Source organism: Elgaria multicarinata, chromosome 19 (assembly GCF_023053635.1).
Source record: "Elgaria multicarinata webbii isolate HBS135686 ecotype San Diego chromosome 19, rElgMul1.1.pri, whole genome shotgun sequence".
In the NCBI taxonomy this organism is placed as follows: domain Eukaryota; kingdom Metazoa; phylum Chordata; class Lepidosauria; order Squamata; family Anguidae; genus Elgaria; species Elgaria multicarinata.
Genome location: NC_086189.1, coordinates 4,955,405 through 4,974,902, shown reverse-complemented (window position 1 = coordinate 4,974,902; position 19,498 = coordinate 4,955,405). Strand labels below are relative to the sequence as shown.

General features: G+C 48.7%; 3 protein-coding genes across 4 annotated transcripts in view; 1 reads left to right on the top strand and 2 right to left on the bottom strand.

Moving 5' to 3' along the window:
• The window catches only part of FPGS (folylpolyglutamate synthase), a 32,073-nt gene extending 20,457 nt beyond the window's left edge, over positions 1–11,616 (top strand). For both annotated transcript variants that reach the window (XM_063144614.1, XM_063144615.1), the window contains exons 10-15: positions 1,330–1,477; positions 3,734–3,835; positions 5,809–5,959; positions 6,479–6,554; positions 6,667–6,733; positions 7,999–11,616. In XM_063144614.1, coding sequence (XP_063000684.1) covers positions 1,330–1,477; positions 3,734–3,835; positions 5,809–5,959; positions 6,479–6,554; positions 6,667–6,733; positions 7,999–8,435 — 981 coding nt within the window. In that variant the 3' untranslated portion in view covers positions 8,436–11,616. The remainder of the gene's footprint in view (positions 1–1,329; positions 1,478–3,733; positions 3,836–5,808; positions 5,960–6,478; positions 6,555–6,666; positions 6,734–7,998) is intronic.
• PTRH1 (peptidyl-tRNA hydrolase 1 homolog) overlaps positions 1–19,498 on the bottom strand; it is a 295,083-nt gene that overhangs the window by 151,312 nt on the left and 124,273 nt on the right. The window lies entirely within an intron of this gene.
• Positions 16,519–19,498, bottom strand: part of ENG (endoglin) — a 69,531-nt gene continuing 66,551 nt past the window's right edge. The window contains exon 15 of the mRNA XM_063144644.1: positions 16,519–19,442. Coding sequence (XP_063000714.1) covers positions 19,324–19,442 — 119 coding nt within the window. The 3' untranslated portion in view covers positions 16,519–19,323. The remainder of the gene's footprint in view (positions 19,443–19,498) is intronic.

The following is a 19,498-nucleotide window of genomic DNA, read 5'->3' as shown; positions in this document are numbered from 1 at the left end:
AACCGTGGGTTGTTTGCCCGAAGCATGGGTTGTTTGCCGAACTGTGGGTTGTTTGCTGAACTGTGGATTAGCATGAACCCAGGACTTTTTCTGTAGGTTGGCTTGTTAACTTATTTTTCTCAAGCAAGCCCCCTAGAAAAGCTGTAATTTGCTGTTGGGTTGTTCGGGCGTTTAACAAGCCACCCTGCGGAAAACATCCTGGGTTCAGACAACACACTAACCCATGGTTCGAAAAACAACCCACGGTTCAACAGACGACCCACACTCAACCACTGAGTGGGGGTTAGTGTGTGGTGTGAATAGAGAGAGACAGCCCCACGTGACTCCTGCCTTGTTCAGCTTAATATAAGCGTGGGGTGGGAGGTGTGAAGTGATAGCGCAAAGGGAGGGGCAGTTTTGGTACATAGGAAGCTGCCGTACCCCTAATCAGACTCTGGGCCTATTTAGCCCAGTGTTATCGACACGGACTGGCAGCAGCGGCTCTCCAGGATTTCAGGCCGCTGTTTTCCCAGCGCTACCTGGAGAAGCGCGGGATCGAAACCTGGGACCTTCTATATGCAAAGCAGGAGCTCTGCCACTGAGCCACGCCCCCTCCCATGCTCAGACCTCCCCATTCCTGTATGCTGAGATGGTGGATGGGGAATGAGTGTGCGTGTTTGGGAGAGGGGTCAGGACCCCCGTTGCCGCATGTGGCCCTTGTCCTTCCCTCACGTTAGCCCTTTTTCGGAGCAGCGGCCTTCCCGTCCCGAGGAGAGGAAAGTAGTGATGGTTCAGCCGGTGTACCTTCATCCATGCAGTTGTCGCAAGGCTGGGAATCGCTTTTCCCCAGGCCTAAAATCTCCCAGGTACCGCGACGTGCCCTGCAGCCTTCTATATAAGGCTGGAAAACTCGCTAGCCTAATTTTTTTTGTTTAGCAGCCTCTCAGCAGGTGAGTTTAAAAAATGGCTGCCTGCAAGTGGGGGCAGATCCGTGTCTCTCTCCCCTGCGCTTGCCTTCTTCTGTAACCAGATGGAAACTCGGCCTCCTGCTCTGTTCCGTGCGGCCTCGGGGAGAAAGGATTTCCCCTTCCTCCACGGCCAGCATGGAGACCTGGCAGGTGGGCTGAGGACGGACGGAGCGCTCTGTCCCTCTCCCGCCCGCCTGCCCAGAATTCCGTGCATTCGCCTGCACGGAGCTGCTAGTCCCTCAAGGCGACTAGGCGAGTCGTGGAATCCACGGCTGGGGTCGTGGAATTGTGGAATCCACAGCTGGGGCTGCTTCCCAGACCGCCGGCGGGACGGACCCCATGGAGCGGTGCGTTTAACCTGGATGCCCCTTTGCTTTTGCAGAGCCCGCTGTACCTGTGCCCTGACTTGGATGCCTTTGAGGACGGCGACACGCCCCTTCAGCTGGGCTTGGCGGGAGACCACCAACGCTCAAACGCCGCTCTGGCCCTCCAGCTGTCCCGTTTGTGGCTCGGGCGGCACGGCTACCTGGGTAAGGGCGAGCCATTTTGTATACCTTCCCATGGGACGTCTCTGCCGCCCTTAAAAGACTCCTAATCCCTCACATGAAATGATTAGGCTAAGAACCTAAGAAGGTTCTGCCCTGCTGGATCAGACCAAGGCTCCATCGAGTACATGGTGCAACAGCACCCTCCCACCCATGTTCCCCAGCAACTGGTGCACACAGGCTTACTAAAACTAGGCTGACATCAGTTTCCCAGAGGACCTTTTCTTCTGTCGCCCCCAGATTGTGGAATGGCCTGCCGGAGGAGATTCGTAAAATTAATTCTCTGTGTGATTTTAAGGCAGCTTTAAAGACTAGCCTTTTCTGGCAGGCCTATCCAGATCAATGTAAAATCATGAATTTTTAAGATGTATTGATTCCTGTTCTAATGTTGTTCCCCGCCTCGATCCAAAGGGAGAGGTGGGTAAGAAAATAATAATAATAATAATAATAATAATAATAATAATAATAATAATAATAATAATTGCTTTGAATATTGGAGGTTGCACTTAGCCATCAGGGCTTGTAGCTATTTTTTTTAAAAATAATAATTTTTATTTTTCCCCAACAACATCTAAACGAACATCCCGCATAATACATACAAACAAAGCTACATATAACATCTACAATTACACTAAAAAACATTTAAGGGAGAAGGTTAGGATATATTTTTCTTTTGCCCTCTTCATGCCAGAAATGCCCCTTAATTTCTTAATTACCCTTTACATGTCCACCCCATTTACATTCATCGGGTTCACAGAATTATGCTTCTTTCCTTCCTTTCCCCCATCTTAATTTAAAATCCACAAACGAATACATTATTTTTCTCTGCCTCTTTCAAATATTCTATGAAAGGTTTCCATTCCGACATAAACCTGGCTGTTGAACTTTCTCTCATTGTCGCTGTAAGTTTTGCCATCTCTGCAAGTTCCAACATCTTCAACATCCATTCCTCCATTGTCGGTATCGCTGGGTCTTTCCAGTTCTGTGCAAATAACAGTCTTGTTGCCGTCACAGTATACGAAAACAGAGTTCCCCCCTTCTCTTTCGTTTCTTTGTCCATTAGTCCAAGTAAGAAAGCTTCCAGTTTCATTTCTATATTTGTCTTTAATATTTTTTTGGATTAGAAAATGTATCAATCCAAAATGTCTTGCCCCAGCATTCTGGGAGATGCAGTCCAACACATCTGGAGCGCCCCAGTTTGAGGAAGGCTGTGATAGAAGGTGCCTTCTTTTTTTTTACATTTCCAACACTTACTTGAAGCCTCTTTAAACATTTTTGCTAATTTTACAGGTGACATATACCATCTGTACATCATCTTATAAAAATTCTCTTTAAGCTTTGCACATAGTGTAAATTCCAGACCTTTTCGCCACATATTTCCCCATTCTTCCATTAAGATGTTATGTCCAATATTCTGTGCCCATTTTATCATCTTCCGTCTCATATCTTAACAATAGTTTATACATCTTTGCAATAACATGTTCATCATTTGTACATAATGCTATTTCAAATTCAGATTTTGTTTATTTATTTTATGTATTACATTTATATACCACCCCATAGCTGAAGCTCTCTGGGCGGTTTACAGAAGTTAAAAATAGTAAACGTTAAAAGTGTACAAAATTTAAAACCATCAAAAACAACAGTATCCATTTAAAAACAACCGTTCTGGGGTCCGTTAAAAACAAACTTAGCATTGTTAAATGCTGTTAAATGCCTGGGAGAAGAAAAAAGCCTTGACCTGGCGCCTGAAAGATAACAGTGTTGGTGCCAGGCGAGCCTCATCAGGGAGATCATTCCACAGTCGGGGGGCCACCACCGAGAAGGCCCTCTCCCTTGTTGCCACCCTCTGAGCTTCCCTCGGAGTAGGCACTCGGAGGAGGACCTTAGATGTTGAGCGCAGTGTACGGGTAGGTTCATGTCGTTTGTTCAAATCCATGATTTTTCCTGTCCATTTTGAACCTTTCCATAACTGGTAGATAAGAAAACCATTGACACGTGTAACCTTTTTTCAACAATTCATCACTTGTTTTTAACTTATATGCATAGGGTTGTACTCTTAAAGGAATTGTTGTTGTTGTTTTTTAAAAAAATCTATATTTTTAAAGGCTCATATTTGGGGGGTTGGTGCATCTTTAACTGAAGGTTGTGGGATATAAACTTTTTTTAAAAAAGCATGTTTAGGATCATAGCATAAGTGACTGATTGACGAAAGCAGTGATGAATCCTGTGTTTGGGCAGATAACGGGCTTTTGAAGGACCCATGGCCAAGCTCAGAGCTGCCAACGAAGAGGCCTCTACCTGTGGCCCCCGCCTTCAAGCCAGGCAAAGCGATGGCACAAGGTAAAGCCTCTTCTCCTTCTCCTCTGACTCCTTTTTCTGCTCCCTCTCTGTGTTCGAATCCTAAAAATGGGTCCCAGGCCTCCTTCGCTCAAGCTGTGTTCCCTTGCCCGTCACCACTGCCCTTGACTTTCGTCGGGAGAGAAAGCTGCTTATCCCGATAAGGAAAGCAACATTGTGGACGCTCTTTTTAGCCTCCGTGGCTATTTCACCAAGGGGTTGTCCTCGAGGAAGACGACGGGTGGAATGCAAGGAAGGGGGTGGAAAATAAATTTGATCGGTTGAGCCAAGGCCTCAACAGTGATAGTGGTTTCCTCTCTGATAAAACCCGATGGAAGAAATGGGATCCCTTTTTCGGGATCAAGATCCCCTACCAGGCAATTCTTTTTGAGTATTCAAACAATTGACTCTGTACCTCCGCTGTTCTTCATTTCAGCATCAGGCAAAGGAGAAAAGGTGGTAACTTGGGAGTTGAAGTGCTTGCTTTCCATTTATTTATTTAAAGCATTTTTACCTTGCTCTTTGGCCAGAAAGGCTCCCAAAGTGGGTTATATGTGATCAATAATAAAAAAAAGACAGTTCCTGCCCCACGATCTAAAAGACACGACAAAAAAGGAAAATGAGAGGAGGAGGGAGGAGGGGAAAATGCAAACTCAGGCACAGCATGCTAACCCACATTCAACCACTGAGTGTGGGTTGTTGTTGAACCATGGGTTGTTTGTTGAATTGCAGGTTAGCGTGCTGTCTGAACCCTTTTCCGCAGGGAATTTTCTAGAACAAGCCACCTTGAGAACCCTGGTTTATCAGCAAGCCACACTGCATGATTAACAAGCTGTCCTGCGGAAAAAGCCCAGGGTTCGGACAACACACTAACCCATAGTTGAACCAACAACCCACGCTCAACCACTGAGTGTGGGTTAGCATGTTGTGTGAAATCATCTTGTGTGTATGAATGGTCAATTGACTTTTAGTCAAGTTTCCTAGCCTTATGGTCAGTTATTTTTTAGCCAACGTGGCTTAAAACCCATTTTTGCCTTGCTCCAGGCTGGGCCAAGAAAAGCCGAGTCAAATTTTAAGCATTGCGCTGCTACGAGAAGGTGCCTTGATTCGTTCTTTTACATATCTCCAAGTGAAAGCGGCGTCTAGTCTCTGAGGATACTTTTTCTGTATGCAGTTGCATTGTGTCCCTTGGCACGGAGACAGTAGAGCAGGGCGCGGGGACATTTTCTGTACAGTTCTGCATCGAGGAAAGGTCAGATAGTGACTACATCTTCTCTGTCCTTGTTAAAGGCCGGTTCAGCACGGAATCAGTAGGGTGGATTTTTAGGGCCAGATTTCACAGGAACAAGATTGCTCTATCCAGGGACATTTAGCTACAATAGCTAAAGGGGACTTCCAGTTTTCTTGCTTGTTTGTTTCAAATATTTCCCTGCTGCCTTTCAGGGCAAAGTCCTCCCAAGGCAGCTGACGTACATCTACAAAAGCGACCTCAAAAGCTCTCCGGACCATATATCAAACTAAACAAGCAGTCTATAACTATTATTCTGTCTATCCCAGCACATGTGTTAAACCAGTTTTAAAATTTATTGGCAGCACTTTAAACAATAAGGGGCACAGTCCTATGCATGTTTAGACAGAAAACGAAGTCCTACAACTCCCAGCATGCACCAGCCAGCATGATGGAAGTTGTAGGAGTTTTCCCCCCTGTCTAAACATGCACAGGGTTGCGCCCGAAATAATTTAAAAAGCAACGGTCTTACATCTCAGCTGGAAGCAATTAAAAACTGAGAGCTTTCAAAGGCCTGTTTAGAAAGCCGTAAAGACGAAGCTGAAAACTCATCATTATTGGGAAAGGGAGTTCCGCAGCTATTGGGAGGCTGCCACCGAGAAGGCCCTGCGTCCAGCAGCTGCAGATCTCAGATTTCAGATTGGGGGCATTTATTCAGCTGTCCCTTTTGCTCGGTCTCACTCCCTAGGGCTGCAGGCGACGGTGTGGCTGGGCCGCAACCAGGTGCTGCGCCACGGCCCCGTGACGTGGTACATCGACGGAGCCCACACCACCAGCAGCATCCAGGCCTGCGTCCGCTGGTTTCGCCAGGCGGCCTTCAATGAAGAAAAACCCGCAGAGTAAGTCGAATGGGGGTGGGGGAATTCCCCTAAAGTAGTTGGGATGGAGGCGGTTGCTTAGGGGCCGTTCACACAACACGCTAACCCACACTCAGTGGTTGAGTGTGATGTTGTTGTTAAACCCTGGGTTGTTCGTTGAACCACGGGTTAGCGTGCCGTCTGAATCCAGGACATTTCCCCCAGGATGTCTCATTAACCATGCAGGGTGGCTGTTAGCCACCCTGAACAATCCGACAACAAACCACGGGTCCTCTAGGTGGCTTTTTCGAGAAAAATAAGCCACGCTACATGGGATCCCAAATACTTCACGCTGCAACGTTTTGTTGCAGGTCCATTCCAGGTTGTAAATACCAGGTTCGGGGGGACAGATAAGGCACGTCTCCGCTTGTGGGATTTCCGCAGGCGTTTGGCTGGACGCGCTTTGAAGACAGGATCCTGTGCTGAGTGGATCTTCGTTCTGATCTTGCCTTGACGCGTGTGGGGCTGATGACACTCCGGTCTCTTTCCTTGTATTTACAGCGGCTCCGAGGTCCGCGTGCTGCTCTTTAACGTGACGGGGGACCGGGACACGGCCGCCTTGCTCAAACTGCTGCTGGTAAGAGTTTCAGTTGATCTTTGAAAATATATATATATATACATATCCAAAATTGTAATTTCCCTCCCCCCTGCCATAATCCTGCTGATCTTGATTTTTATTATATTTTCAGCCTTGCCAGTTCGACTATGCCGTTTTCTGCCCCAATTTCACTGAGGTGTCTACTGTGGGGAATGCAGGTTGGTTTTAGGGCTGGGGCTATAATATTAAGGTCCTGGAGGGGGGGTCATTTCTCTCCCTCTCAAACGATACTTGTGCGTTCCAGACGTTTTGGAATACCACTCGCATAACCCCTGACCGTCGGCTATGCTAGCTAGGGCTTATGGGTGTTATAGTTAAAGCACCTTGAAGACACCCTTGAAGAGAAGATTGAGGGGAGACATGATAGCACTCTTCAAATACTTGAAAGGTCGTCACACAGAGGAGGGCCAGGATCTCTTCTTGATCCTCCCAGAGTGCAGGACACGGAATAACGGGCTCAAGTTAAAGGAAGCCAGATTCCGTCTGGACATCAGGAAAAGCTTCCTGACTGTTAGAGCAGTACGACAATGGAACCAGTTACCTAGGGAGGTGGTGGGCTTTCCCACACTAGAGGCCTTCAAGAGGCAGCTGGACAACCCTCTGTCAGGGATGCTTTAGGGTGGATTCCTGCATTGAGCAAGGGGTTGGACTCGAGGCCCCTTCCAACTGTGCTATTCTATGATTCTATGATAATGTGAGTGCCAGGCCCCTAAGTGCTGGGTTCGAATCCACAATGCGAACACAATCTTATGCATGTTTAGACAGGAAAAAAGTGCTACAACTCTCTGCGTTCTGGCTGGGGAATGCTGGGAGTTGTAGAACGTTATTTCTGCCTAAACGGATGTAGGATTGCTGAGCACCTTGTATAGCACCTTGTATTCTTTAGAGTTCTGTCTGGTTCTGTCTGAAGGCTATAGGAAAAAGGGGCGACTAGCTCTGGTGCTATCAAACCAAACTTGTACAACGCTCAGCATTTCAGATCTTGCGGATCACTGAACGGTTTGACTGCTGATGGAGGCAGAATGAATACGACTGCGATCTTGTAAAAATCAATCAATCAATCAGGTTTTGAATTTATAATGACTTTAGAAAAGTCATTCATGTTGTTGTGCAGCTCCTGACGAAGGGTCCATCCACACGATCCGAAACGTTGAGCGTTGCACACACTTGGTTTAAAGTCTTTAGAACATTTTTTTTCATATTTCGTATAAGAAAAATAAAGAAACCTTTTTGAGATTTCATAGCACCAGAGCTAGCCGCCTCTTTTTCCTATAGCCTTTTCGTGGTGCTTTCCCCCTCTTTTTTCACAACTGGTCTGACCGAAACCCGGAATGGAGTCACTGCCCCGCTGACACTGCCGGCCCCTTCCCCCTAGAAGAATCGCCCCCTACAGATCGCCTTTGTCTTTTTCCCGTCCTTGCAGACCAGCAGAACTTCAACGTCACGCTGGAAAACGTCCTGACCCGCTGCCTGCAGAACCAGAGCCACTGGAACCGCCTGATGGAGGCGAAGGGGGGCCAAGACCCGTGGCTGTCCGTCTCGACCGAGGTGGAGGGGGTGGGCGGGTGGCTGAAGCAGGCCCCCCTGCACGGGCCCCCGCTCTTCGTTCCCCCCTCGGCCCGCCCGCTCAACTCCAACTCCTTGGTCTTCCCCTGCATCTCCCACGCCTTGCAGTGGATCACCCAGGGCAGGGACCTGCACTTCCAGCCCCCGGCCCCCAGGGGGCTCCACCTTCACCCCGTGGCCAGCAGCGGGGCCGTCCTGCTGAAGGAGGCGGTGGCCATCCGGGTCCTGGCGACGGGCAGCCTGCACCTGGTGGGGGGCGTCTTGAAGTTGCTCGACCCGTCTCTTTCGCAGTAGAGGGGGTGCCCCGGCCGGAACTGCGTGCGCTGCCTACTTGAAGCCTTGGCAGGCGGGGGCATTCGCCTGCTGCGAACCTCCGCCGCAGTGGGGGCGTGCCTTGCCTGTCCCCCACACAGAGATTGCTGGGGAACGTGGCCCGGCGGCATCCTGCTGGAACGCGCATTGCGGCGAAGCGTTTCGCCTCGAGCACCGAAGGGCTCGTGCTCCAGGTACAGTCCATCCGCAAGCCCAGAGGAGCAGTCTCGAGACGCTTGCCCTCTTCTTTCTCCGTACGGTTGCCCTACAAGCCCGGCGCGCTGTGAACTCGAGAGCCCTCGGGCCAAGCAAGGGCCGCGCTGCCGCTTCTCGACAGACTGCGCTGCGCCTCTCCTCTGCCTGAGCGAGCCGAGGCACCGACTGGCGGCCTTCGACGGATGACTCCTACGTGCCTTTTTATCTGCCTCGTTCCTTCGCCAGCCCATCCTCTGTATACTTTGTCGGTGCCTCCTGCTGCTGCGTGGGATATGTGCGTGGGATGGCGGGCCGATGTCTTCAGGCGTCTCACTGCCTGCTCTTCAGTGCTTTGGGGGGGGGGGCTCTGGGGCGCTCTGACTCTAGCTCTGTCCCCTTTTAAAAGCCCACCCAGGCTAAGAACCATAGCCTTGTTTTTCTTTGTTCCCGGCTTCCAAGGAAGTGATTTCTGGGGTTCACCAGGGACGTTCCTCCAGGTTAGCAAGTCATCTTCGGGCCCTGTGATGCGTCCTTGTTTGGGGGAGTTGGTCTATTTGCATGCTGCTCACACCCCTTTGCTGTGGACACATGCCACAGCAGAAGGACTCGCACATAGGGTGTCCTGGAGCTGCCTTGGGCCTGCTGTTTTGGGGGCAGCTGGATGGCTGTCACCATGTTCTCAGTAACGTTCCCAGTAACCGGCTGCCAAGACCACTCACAAGTGTAGGGCAGTGATCAGTCTGGCCACTGGAGGGCGCTGTTGGTTCATGAAAAAGACCCCTTAGGCAGTGGGGGCCAGGTGTTCTGACTCCATCCCCCCCGCCCTCCTAGCGGTGAATGCCCCCAGAGAATTGCTGCTCATCACCCTACAGGCGCCATTGCCACCTTCACCTGGGCGTCCCCTCTCCCTTTCCACCCTGCTGGAACATCTGTCCTGTCTTGGGACTCCAACTCCCATCAGCCCCAGTCAGCACAGATGGGAGTTGTAGTCCAACATTATCTGTAGGGCTGCAGATTCCCCTCCCCGTCCAGTTAGAGTTGACTTCCCCAGCCTGGTGGCTGTGAGATGTTTTGGACTACAATTCCCATCAACCCTGACTATTGGCCATCCTGACTGGGACTGATGGGAGATACTCTCTCTGCAAAAGCATCTGGGTCAGGGAAGGCTGAGTTAGAGCAGCGGTGAATTGGATTTGAGGAGCAAAATGTGGAGCTCAGATCCGGTGGGGATGGGGGACACTTCGACCAATGCTGGAATACATTTTATAAGAGTTCAGACGACATGATCTCTCACCGTCAAGGATTGAGTGTAGGTTGTTGTTGAAACGTGTGATATGTTGCCTGAACCCAGCCGTGATAACAAACCATGGTTTAAACAACCCACGGTTCACAACCCAACAACAAACCATAGGTTCTTTTCATGGGTTGTTTGTGGTTCACAAGCAGTGGTTTGTTAGCGTGGCTGGGTTCAGGTAACACGATAACCCAAGGTTCAACAACAAACCACACTTGAACACTTGAATGTGGGTTAGCGTGTTGTGTGAACCCCAGTCAGAGACTTGGACATTTAAAAACAATAACCTGATTCATTCATGCAGCCATTCCTTATGGGACTGTAACACCTCTTGAACGTACAGAGGCCTGCATGCCAATTACCACCTCTGTGCCGGGGGGAAACTTGCTATCTTCTCTCCGTTGTGTTAGGTCTACGCGTGCTTTTGATGGACCTTTTCCACTCTGTGCACTCCTGAGGTGCACAGATGTCTGGTAAATCTTCCATTTTGACATCTGCCCAGCACAGGGGGTGTTTAGAATGATTGTGCTGTTAGGGGAACCCTTAATTATCATAGAGGTGACACGTGGGGGGGGGGGAGAGAAAAAGAAAAATGCAAAATCTATGTTCGCCGTGGTGGGGTGGGGGCTCTTTCCCAAACGGCTTTCCTGCGTTAACGCTTTTCGTGTCCTTTTTACCGAGGCAGACGCACGCGAAACAGTAACCTACCGCAATTCATCCGTGCGAAGATTTTCTTTCGCATGGTGCTAGCAGGAAGCCATATATCCTGGTTGACAGAAAGCGTTCCTGGTTGACAACCAGTTTGGATGTTAATGTTTACACACACCCTCCCCTTCAGAACATCCCTCCCTCCAAAGTCTCGTCCTGGTCGGCAAAGTTGACCAAGAGTTGGACTTTTTGGATCCATGCACATTTCGAATTGCAAAAATAAAAAATGTGTGCTTGATACAGGTGGGGTGGCGGAGGTTAGAGCGACTGCATTGCCTTAGAGCAAAATCCTTCTTGTCTGCCATCTTCTCAGCCAATACAATGGGACCAGTATGTGAATGGCAGGGTTTGCGAATCCGCCCTGGGTATCACAATCTTCTCCCTTCGTTTGTGGTTTCAGGATGTCCTTTCCTTTCCCGGTCAGGTCCCGTGAAAAATCTCACCCGTTTCAATTTCCCCTTTAAGGATCCTTGAAAGATGCAATTGGAATCCAAACCTCTCTCATCCTGCACTGATCAAAATGGCGGTTCTAAATTCTTGGGGTGTGTGTGTGTCTTTTCACCTTTGGAGGGCACATATCAGATTGTGACGGACTGCTTTTAAATAGTTATATTTCTCCTCTGTTTTCTGGGTCTCTCCCCCCCCTGCCACCTTGTCTAAAGGGACAGGAAGCTTAGGGTGCGATCCTGTGCATGTTTAGACTGCCGTAAGCTGTAGGCCTTGTTTTCCCCCCCTGTCTAAACATGCATAGATTTGTCCCATTAAAAGACTTTATATAAGAAGTAATTTATCTCAGAACAGTGGTTTTATTTTTATTTTCCTAGTTTTTAAATTAAATCTTTTTAACAGTTTTTAAAGTTTGACTTTTGGGGGGAGGAGGGTACGCCTTTATAAAAGTGATTTACTGTACATTTTGGGATAATAAAAAACGGATGCTCTAAATAAAGAACCGTCTGACTAGAAGGCCTAGCTGTGGGTGTTTCACCATCCGTCCTGCCTGTGGGAACACTTGTTGACTTCTTACAGTTTTATCCTTCAAGGAGCTGTTCTCTTCCTCCCTCCTTGCCTTTCTCCTCACAACAGTCCTGTGAGGTAGGTTAGGCTAAGGGTGTGTGACAGGACCAGAAGCACCCGACGAACCTCTTCCCTAGGTAGAGATTTGAAACCGTACATCACAGTGTCTGCATAAGCTCGGAATAGTTCATAGTTTTGGTTCTGTTTCAGAAGAAAATGCCACATAAATATTTTTGCACTGTTTCCAGACAACCCCTAATTGCAGAAGGGTATTGTGTTCAGCCACACACTTTTAAAACTTGTTTATTTATTATTGCGTTTATATCCCACCTTTTTTCCTCTTAAGGAACCCAAGGCGGCGTACATAATCCTCCTCCTCTCCATGTTATCCTCACAACAACAACCCTGTGAGGTAGGTTGGGCTGAGAGTCTGTGACTGGCCCAAAGTCACCCAGTGAGTTTCCATGGCCGAGTGGGGACTAGAACCCGGATCTCCGACTCCCAGTCCAACACTTTAGCCACCACACCACACTGGCTTTTATTTTTGTTTTGTAATTTATTTCTGCTGTCTTCCCCGCCCCCCCCCCCCCAATTGGCTGAGCTCCTTTGACGTCATGGAATGTTCACAAACATTATAATTGTTTATTGGTAACCATCCATTGCAAAAGGGCTTTGAGTTGTAAGGGGCTGTAATGCGTTTGGTAAGGAGCAGGGATGGCTCAAGTTAAAATTACATCCCCAAATGTTCACCGCCTTCCATTTGGATATGTATACGTCTCAGCTGTTTTATGTTACTTCCACAGCAATCTAGCAAGTGAAGTGGTTCCTCTTTGATTTCTTTGCCCAGTGAAGGTCGTTTTTTCTGAGCTTGCGTTGAGTTCAGAGAGTAAAACTTCAACCGCCTTTTCTTTCTGAGTTGGTTGGGTTGCAGGTCTCTGTCTCCATGTGTTTCCTGCTTGGGAATATGTGAGCGGTTTTTTGGTCCCGAAATGAGCTTAAGACATGTAAAGCTTTGAACGGCCACTAGATGATGCTGTGATGCTTTTTGCGGGTCAAAGCACGACAGCAGCACTCTTCTGAGCCATTGAAAAACTTGCATAAAAAGGAGGCAAAGGCAAGTTCTAATGGAATTTGATTGAGCATTAGGGGGGATCTTTATGGTAAGATGTGCAGTTGGTTAGGATAATTTCCCAATAAGCTCTCCCCTGCCCCAACTCTGGTGTAATATTGTGTGAACCACATAGCACTATATATATAGCACTAAGAGCTAGTGTGGTGTAGTGGCTAGAGTGTCAGACTGGGAGTCAGGAGATAATAGAATCCAAGAATAGCAGAGTTGGAAGGGGCCTACAAGGCCATCAAGCCCAACCCCCTGCTCAATGCAGGAATCCACCCTAAAGCATCCCCGACAGATGGTTGTCCAGCTGCCTCTTGAAGGCCTCTAGTGTGGGAGAGCCCACCACCTCCCTAGGTAACTGATTCCACCGTCGCACTGCTCTAACAGTTAGGAAGTTTTTCCTGATGTCCAGCCGGAATCTGGCTTCCTTTAACTTGAGCCTGTTATTCTGTGTCCTGCACTCTGGGAGGATCGAGAAGAGATCCTGGCCCTCCTCTGTGTGACAACCTTTGAAGTATTTGAAGAGTGCTCTCATGTCTCCCATCAGTCTTCTCTTCTCCAGGCTAAACATGCCCAGTTCTTTCAGTCTCTCTTCATAGGGCTTTGTTTCCAGACCCCTGATCATCTTGGTTGCCCTCTTCGGAACACGCTCCAGCTTGTCTGCGTCCTTCTTGAAGTGTGGAGCCCAGAACTGGACACAATACTCTAGATGAGGCCTAACCAGGGCCAAATAGAAAGGAACCAGGACCTCATGTGATTTGGAAGCTATACTTCTATTAATGCAGCCCAAAACAGCATTTGCCTTTCTTGCAGCCATATCTCTCTGTTGGCTCCTATTCAGCTTGTGATCTACAACAATTCCAAGATCCTTCTCGTTTGTAGTATTGCTGAGCCAAGTATCCCCATCTTGTAACTGTGCCTTTGGTTTCTATTTCCTAGATGTAGAACTTCACATTTATCCCTATTAAATTTCATTCTGATCTGGGTTCTAGTCCCCACTCGGCCATGAAAACCCACTTTGGGCCAGTGACAGACTCTCAGCCCAACTCGCCTCACAGAGTTGTTGTGAGGATAAAGTGGAGAAGAGGAGGATTACGTACACCGCCTTGGGTTCCTTGCAGGAAAAAAGGTGGGCTATAAATGCATAAATAAATTCAAAAAGGTGACTTAGAATCATAGAATAGTAGAGTTGGAAGGGGCCTATAAGGCCATCAAGTCCAACCCCCTGCTCAATGCAGACTTGGAAACATCCATTCAAACACAACCCTCCATCCCCCATAATATTTGGTTTTGTCATTGGAAAACATCCTGGTTGAATGGTGAGTTTATTAATTTATTAGTGGATTATGGGTGAAGTAATCCATCTGGTTTTATCCCCCCAGTTCCCCCTTCCCAGAAAGTGTAGATACTGTCAAGGCCAGTCTCCAAACAAGCAGTAGAAGCCACCAGTAATAAAGGTGGCTATTTCGCCTTTATCTTGACCAGTTTATCACCGTAAGAAATGGTCCATTCAGGAAGTGTAATTATTATTTTGCAACGTTATCAGCTATTGTAAATTGTTGCCAAACAGGAGTACCAATGAAGACTTTATGGAGTCGAAATGGAAACAGCGCAGTTCCGTAGACATATCTGATATAGAGGTTTCGAAATAGACCAGCAGAACTGATTCAGTCCTTTTTGTAATCCTGACTGACAGTTTATCATTGTAAACCAATTGACGCAATCGTACCTCTTGTGATTATAAATTTGGAACTCACCAGCCTAGTGCTGTGTTGTCGGTCTCCCGCGCCTGGAGCATTTGAGTTGGTCTTGTTTATTGGGGATCTCTTTTTGTTTTGTATTGTCTGCCTCTATTTTCATTCTTGCAACGACCCTGCCAGGTAGATTTTAGGTTGAGAGAGCTTACTAAATGTACAGGTATCACAGCAGCATAGAATTGTTGGAAGGAACCACAAGGACCATCTAGTCCAACCCTCTGCAATGTGCAGGAAAACCAATGAAACCATCCCTGAGAGGTGGCTGTCCAGCCTCTCCTTAAAAACCTCCAGGGATGGAGAACCCACAACCTCCGTAGGTAGATTGTTCCACTGTTGTACAGATCTCACCGTCAGGAAGTTTTTCCTTATATTTAATTGGAATCGAGGTAGCTGTAACTAACCCCTTTATTTCTGGTCCTAATTTCTGTGGCCATGGAAAATAGTTCTTGACCGTCTTCCATGTGGCACCCTTTTATGTACCTGAACGCTGCTCACATGTCTCCCCTCTGTCTTCTTTTCTCCTGACTGAACACCTCAAGTTCCTTCAGCCTGTCCTCATAGGGCCTGGCCTCAAGTCCCTGCCTTCCTCTGACCCTGTCAATGTCCTTCTGGACATCAGAATCGTAAGCAATAGCCCAGGTGTGGTCTCACCAGTGCCAGAGCAGAGAGGAATAAGGACTTCATGTGTTTTGGATACAATGCTTCTAACGCAGCCTAGAACTGCGTGTTGAGGGAAACCTGGTCAGAGACACCTCTTCGTTACATATTATAACGCTGAACCCGGCTCCTACAGGTATTGCGGTGGCTCCAATTAAGCCTGCTTTGGAAGGTGAGCGGTTTTCAGTTCTGGACCGAAGTCGGGCCATTCAAGCCTCTTTTAGCCTGACAGCCAAATTCAATCCAAATTACCAGTAGCAAAAGGGAGTGAGGCAAGTAAAAAGGAAACGGCCCTCTGGGAAATTGCAAAGGGTGTATTATTGAATAATTCCATGTTTGGTGGTTGACTCTCCACAACTTCAATCCAACACGTGATCTGTTTTTACACAATAAGTGAGTTTTTAACACAATAAGTGAGGTTACAGTTGGTTCCGCACAGAAATATTTACAGATCAAAATACAGGCCGCCTCACCGGCGGGGTCGCTTGTCTCTTGATGCCACCTGGGTGAGGGAGGGAGGGCGTTCTTCGCCTGGTGTTCAGAAGCGTCCACATATGTCTCTTTGAAGCTAGGGAACTGGGAAGTCTGTGTGGGCTGGCGGATGACGTCCACGTCCCTGTTAATAAAAAAAGTGCCAGTACTTTGTTCTGGCGAGCCCTGCCTCGGCTATGCCACTGGGATGGGGGAAAGAGGTGTTTGTGGTTTGGTTTGGTTTGGGTTTTTGCCTCAGGTGCCAAAAGAACTCAGCGGGCCTGGGAATCAACCTGGCATTCAGTGGACTCTGATGGCTCCCATGTCAATGGGGTGGTAAACCTGCTCCAGGTTTCTAACTGAAACCTGGAACGGATTCCCCGTCCCACTGACATCTGAGCCACCAGCCTCCACTGCCCACATTTACCAAAACCAGTGCTGAGCCAGTGATCTCTTGAAGGGCCAGTGTGGGAAGTTGTATTGCAAATCCTAGTAGTACAAATCTGGATTGGCCATTCAGGATTCCATTGAACAATTCACGCAGAGTTCTCCCAGTTATGCCAGGTGCGGAGAATGTGGGTAGGGAGACATTTTTCTCCCTCTTTCAAAATACTAGAACCCCAACGTGGTCATCCCATGAAGCTGATTGGTGGGAGATTCAGGACAGATCAAAGGAATTAGGGTGACCATCTGAACAGGAGGACAGGGCTCCTGTATCTTTAACAGTTGTACAGAAAAGAGAATTTCAGCAGGTGTCCTTTGTATGCATGCAGCACCTGGTGAAATTCCCTCTTCGTCACAACAGTTAAAGCTGCAGGAGCCCTGTCCTCCTGTTCAGATGGTCACCCTAAAGGAAGTCCTTCACACAGCGCATAGTTCAATTATGGAACTCACTACCACAAGATGTAGTGATGGCTACCAATTTGGATGGCTATAAATATGGTTGGATAAATTCATGGAGGAGAATGCTATCAAGGGCTGCTAGCCCTGATGGTTGTGTACTATCTTCTCCAGTATTCAAGGCAGTAAGCCTGTGTGCACCAGTTGCTGGGGAACATGGGTGGGAGGGTGCTGCTGCACCATGTCCTGCTTGTTCATCCCTGGCCGATGGCTGGTTGGCCACTGTGTGAACAGAGTGCTGGACTAGATGGACCCTTGGTCTGATCCAACAGGACTCTTCTGATGTTCTTAGTTTAGGATTCTTTTGCACGATGGTGCAGCTGAAACTGTTGGACGTTTTCCTCACATTTTAGCTTCTCCCACCATCTCCTCTCCCCAACAGTGCTTGATTTTGCTTCCTGAATTTATAAACCGACCCCCCCCCCCCACCATTTCTGGCCTGCCCAGGGTCAAGCATGCGCACAACTTGTGTAGCACATCTTACAGAATTTATCCGTCCTTTTCCTCCCACCTTGTCTCACCCCGAGCATAAGAAAACATACCGACCAAGGTGAGTAGACGCAGCGTTGTTTCCCTGTATGTCCAGATACAAAATATATTCTATGTATAACTATTTATATAGGTACAGTAATAAGTATTTCAAAACAGAAACGGCCCCAACTCCCTGTGCTTGGTTGTGCGGGGAGTTTTGTAGCAAAGCACCGCCTCCCAGCCTCTCTCACCCTGTCCAAAGGTATTTCCACCATCTTTTCCCAGGAGGTGTTCGGGCAAAGTTACGTGCTCTCCTTGTCCATCAACTTTCTGGGACGCCCTTACGCTGCGTTTCTGGGGGCTGCCGTTCAATGTCACACAATCGAAGCCAGGTGGAAGAATTACCTGGCTATGCGCACCTTGCTATCGGAACGGCGGCCGGGTTGGGTGCTGCGTAGCGCTGCGCTATTTCCTGGGCTGTGTGTGTGGCGCGTGCGAGCGTGCGGCAAACCCGGTTGTGTTCAAGCGGAAGAACGAGGAGACGCTTCAAGGAAATGGACTGAATTTGGGAGGGTGATTTTTATGTGCGCTCTTCGCTCCTGTTCAGACGACACGCTAAGCCATGGTGGTGAAGCATTTGGAGCTAGACATGGCTTGGCGTGTTGGGTGAACCTTTCCTAACCATGGTGGCCTCATAACCGTGGTTTAAACACACTCACTAACCCTTTGCTGCAGAAGGGTTAGCAGCCTAACCATGGCTTAGCCTGTCGTCTGAACAGGCCCAATAAAGGCTTCAGGGAGGCCAGCCACTTTCAGTTGCGCAGTTGTGAACTTCAGAACGGCAAGTATAAGGCTGACGGAATTGATGTGAACATGATGAGAGCAGCTCAGCCAGGTGGGAGAGTTGTGGCGTTTCAAAGGCTAGAAGAGCTAACCTCCACATTTGAAAGGGAAGCGCGCCTGAAATGGCAACTTCCCCTCCCAACTCAAATTTAAACACCCATACCGCAACCCTGACGAAAAGGTGGTCGGGACGTGCATTTTCATGCTTTTTCTCCTGAGGGTGAATCATTCTAGGCGGGATATCCAGTTTTTTATCTGCGCACCGCAGGAGTTCATGGATAGGGTGGAGATTTCCGGCCTGGCCAAAAGTGTAGTGTAGTCGGACCTTCTCCAGTCTGGTGCCTCCAGATGTGCTGGACTGAAACCCCCATCTTTCCCGTCCATGCTACAGTCCAACACATCTGGAAGGCGCCAACTTGGGGAAGACGGGTCTAGCTTACAGCCAGGGGTGTGGAATACAGGATGTGGCATTGCACTTCCTTTTATTAAAGTTAAGTTGCTGTTCCTCATGGTTACAAAGATATTTGTGGACAGGAATACTTTCGGAAACCTCAGGAGTTGAGTAAGATTTCCAGTGGTTTGCGGGGAGGGGGGAGCCAAGAGCTCAGGGTCCTGCACGTCTGCTCCTTGTCCTTCTGGTTTCCCCCGCTAAAGAAACAAGCCACTGTGGCCTTTACAAAGCAGCTAGCCTCTTTAGCAAAGCACGCAGTGGCTTGTTTCTTCAGCGGCGGGAAATGCTGCAATAAAAGCAGGAAGCAAACTCCGGCAGCGCGCGTGGATAGGGCTGATATTTCTAGCCTGGCTGAAAGTGTAGTGTAGACAGGCCCTCTCCAACCTGGAGAAGGCTGGTGTCTAGGCAGTGGCAGCACAGGCCAAGCTTAGAGTTCCCTGAAGCCTATTCGAAACCTGGTTTCTCACTTTTGGAAACTGCTTGTGCCCACCCAGGCTTCACAGCAACAAGGGGAGAGGCTTGCCCAAATTTCAGCCCCCAAGATGGCGTGCAAACAAATGAACGACTCTAAAACCGCAGAGGCAGACTGCCTCAGTCTACCCGTTGCTTTCCGGTCCTGGCTAGACACCAACCCACCGCTCCAGGGTTATGCTTGCAACCTTGCTGGCCGTGTCTACACTGCAGGAAGAAGCTGGGGTCGACACGCCCTGACAGTGACCACGAAGTAGCTGATAGGATCGTTCTCTGGAGATCTTGATGCCATTTCAGGAAGTTGCCTTTAAAGTGCTGGCTGGAATATGGTCACTCCTCCGAGGATCGGGATCTCAGAAAAAAAACTGCGCGACCTCTTTTTCTTTTTCTTTTTCTAAACAAAAGCAAAACCTCTTATATTAAGGACTTTCCTGTGCCCGGTCCCGGAGGAGTTCTGATTGTCCATAGTTCTGACACGCTCCACGAGGAGGTGGTCCACGGAGGGTCCTTCGAGGGAGCCGCTATGCCATGCTGCTGGTGGAACATGGTGTGCTCTGCGTGCTACCAATGCTGTGGTTCGTGCTGCTGCTCTCCGAAGCTGGCAGGTTTGCCGAGACGGGTTGCATTTTGGCCATCGGACCTGGAAGATGTCACAAGGCAGAAACTGTGAGAAGCGGTGGGAAAGGGAGAAGATTT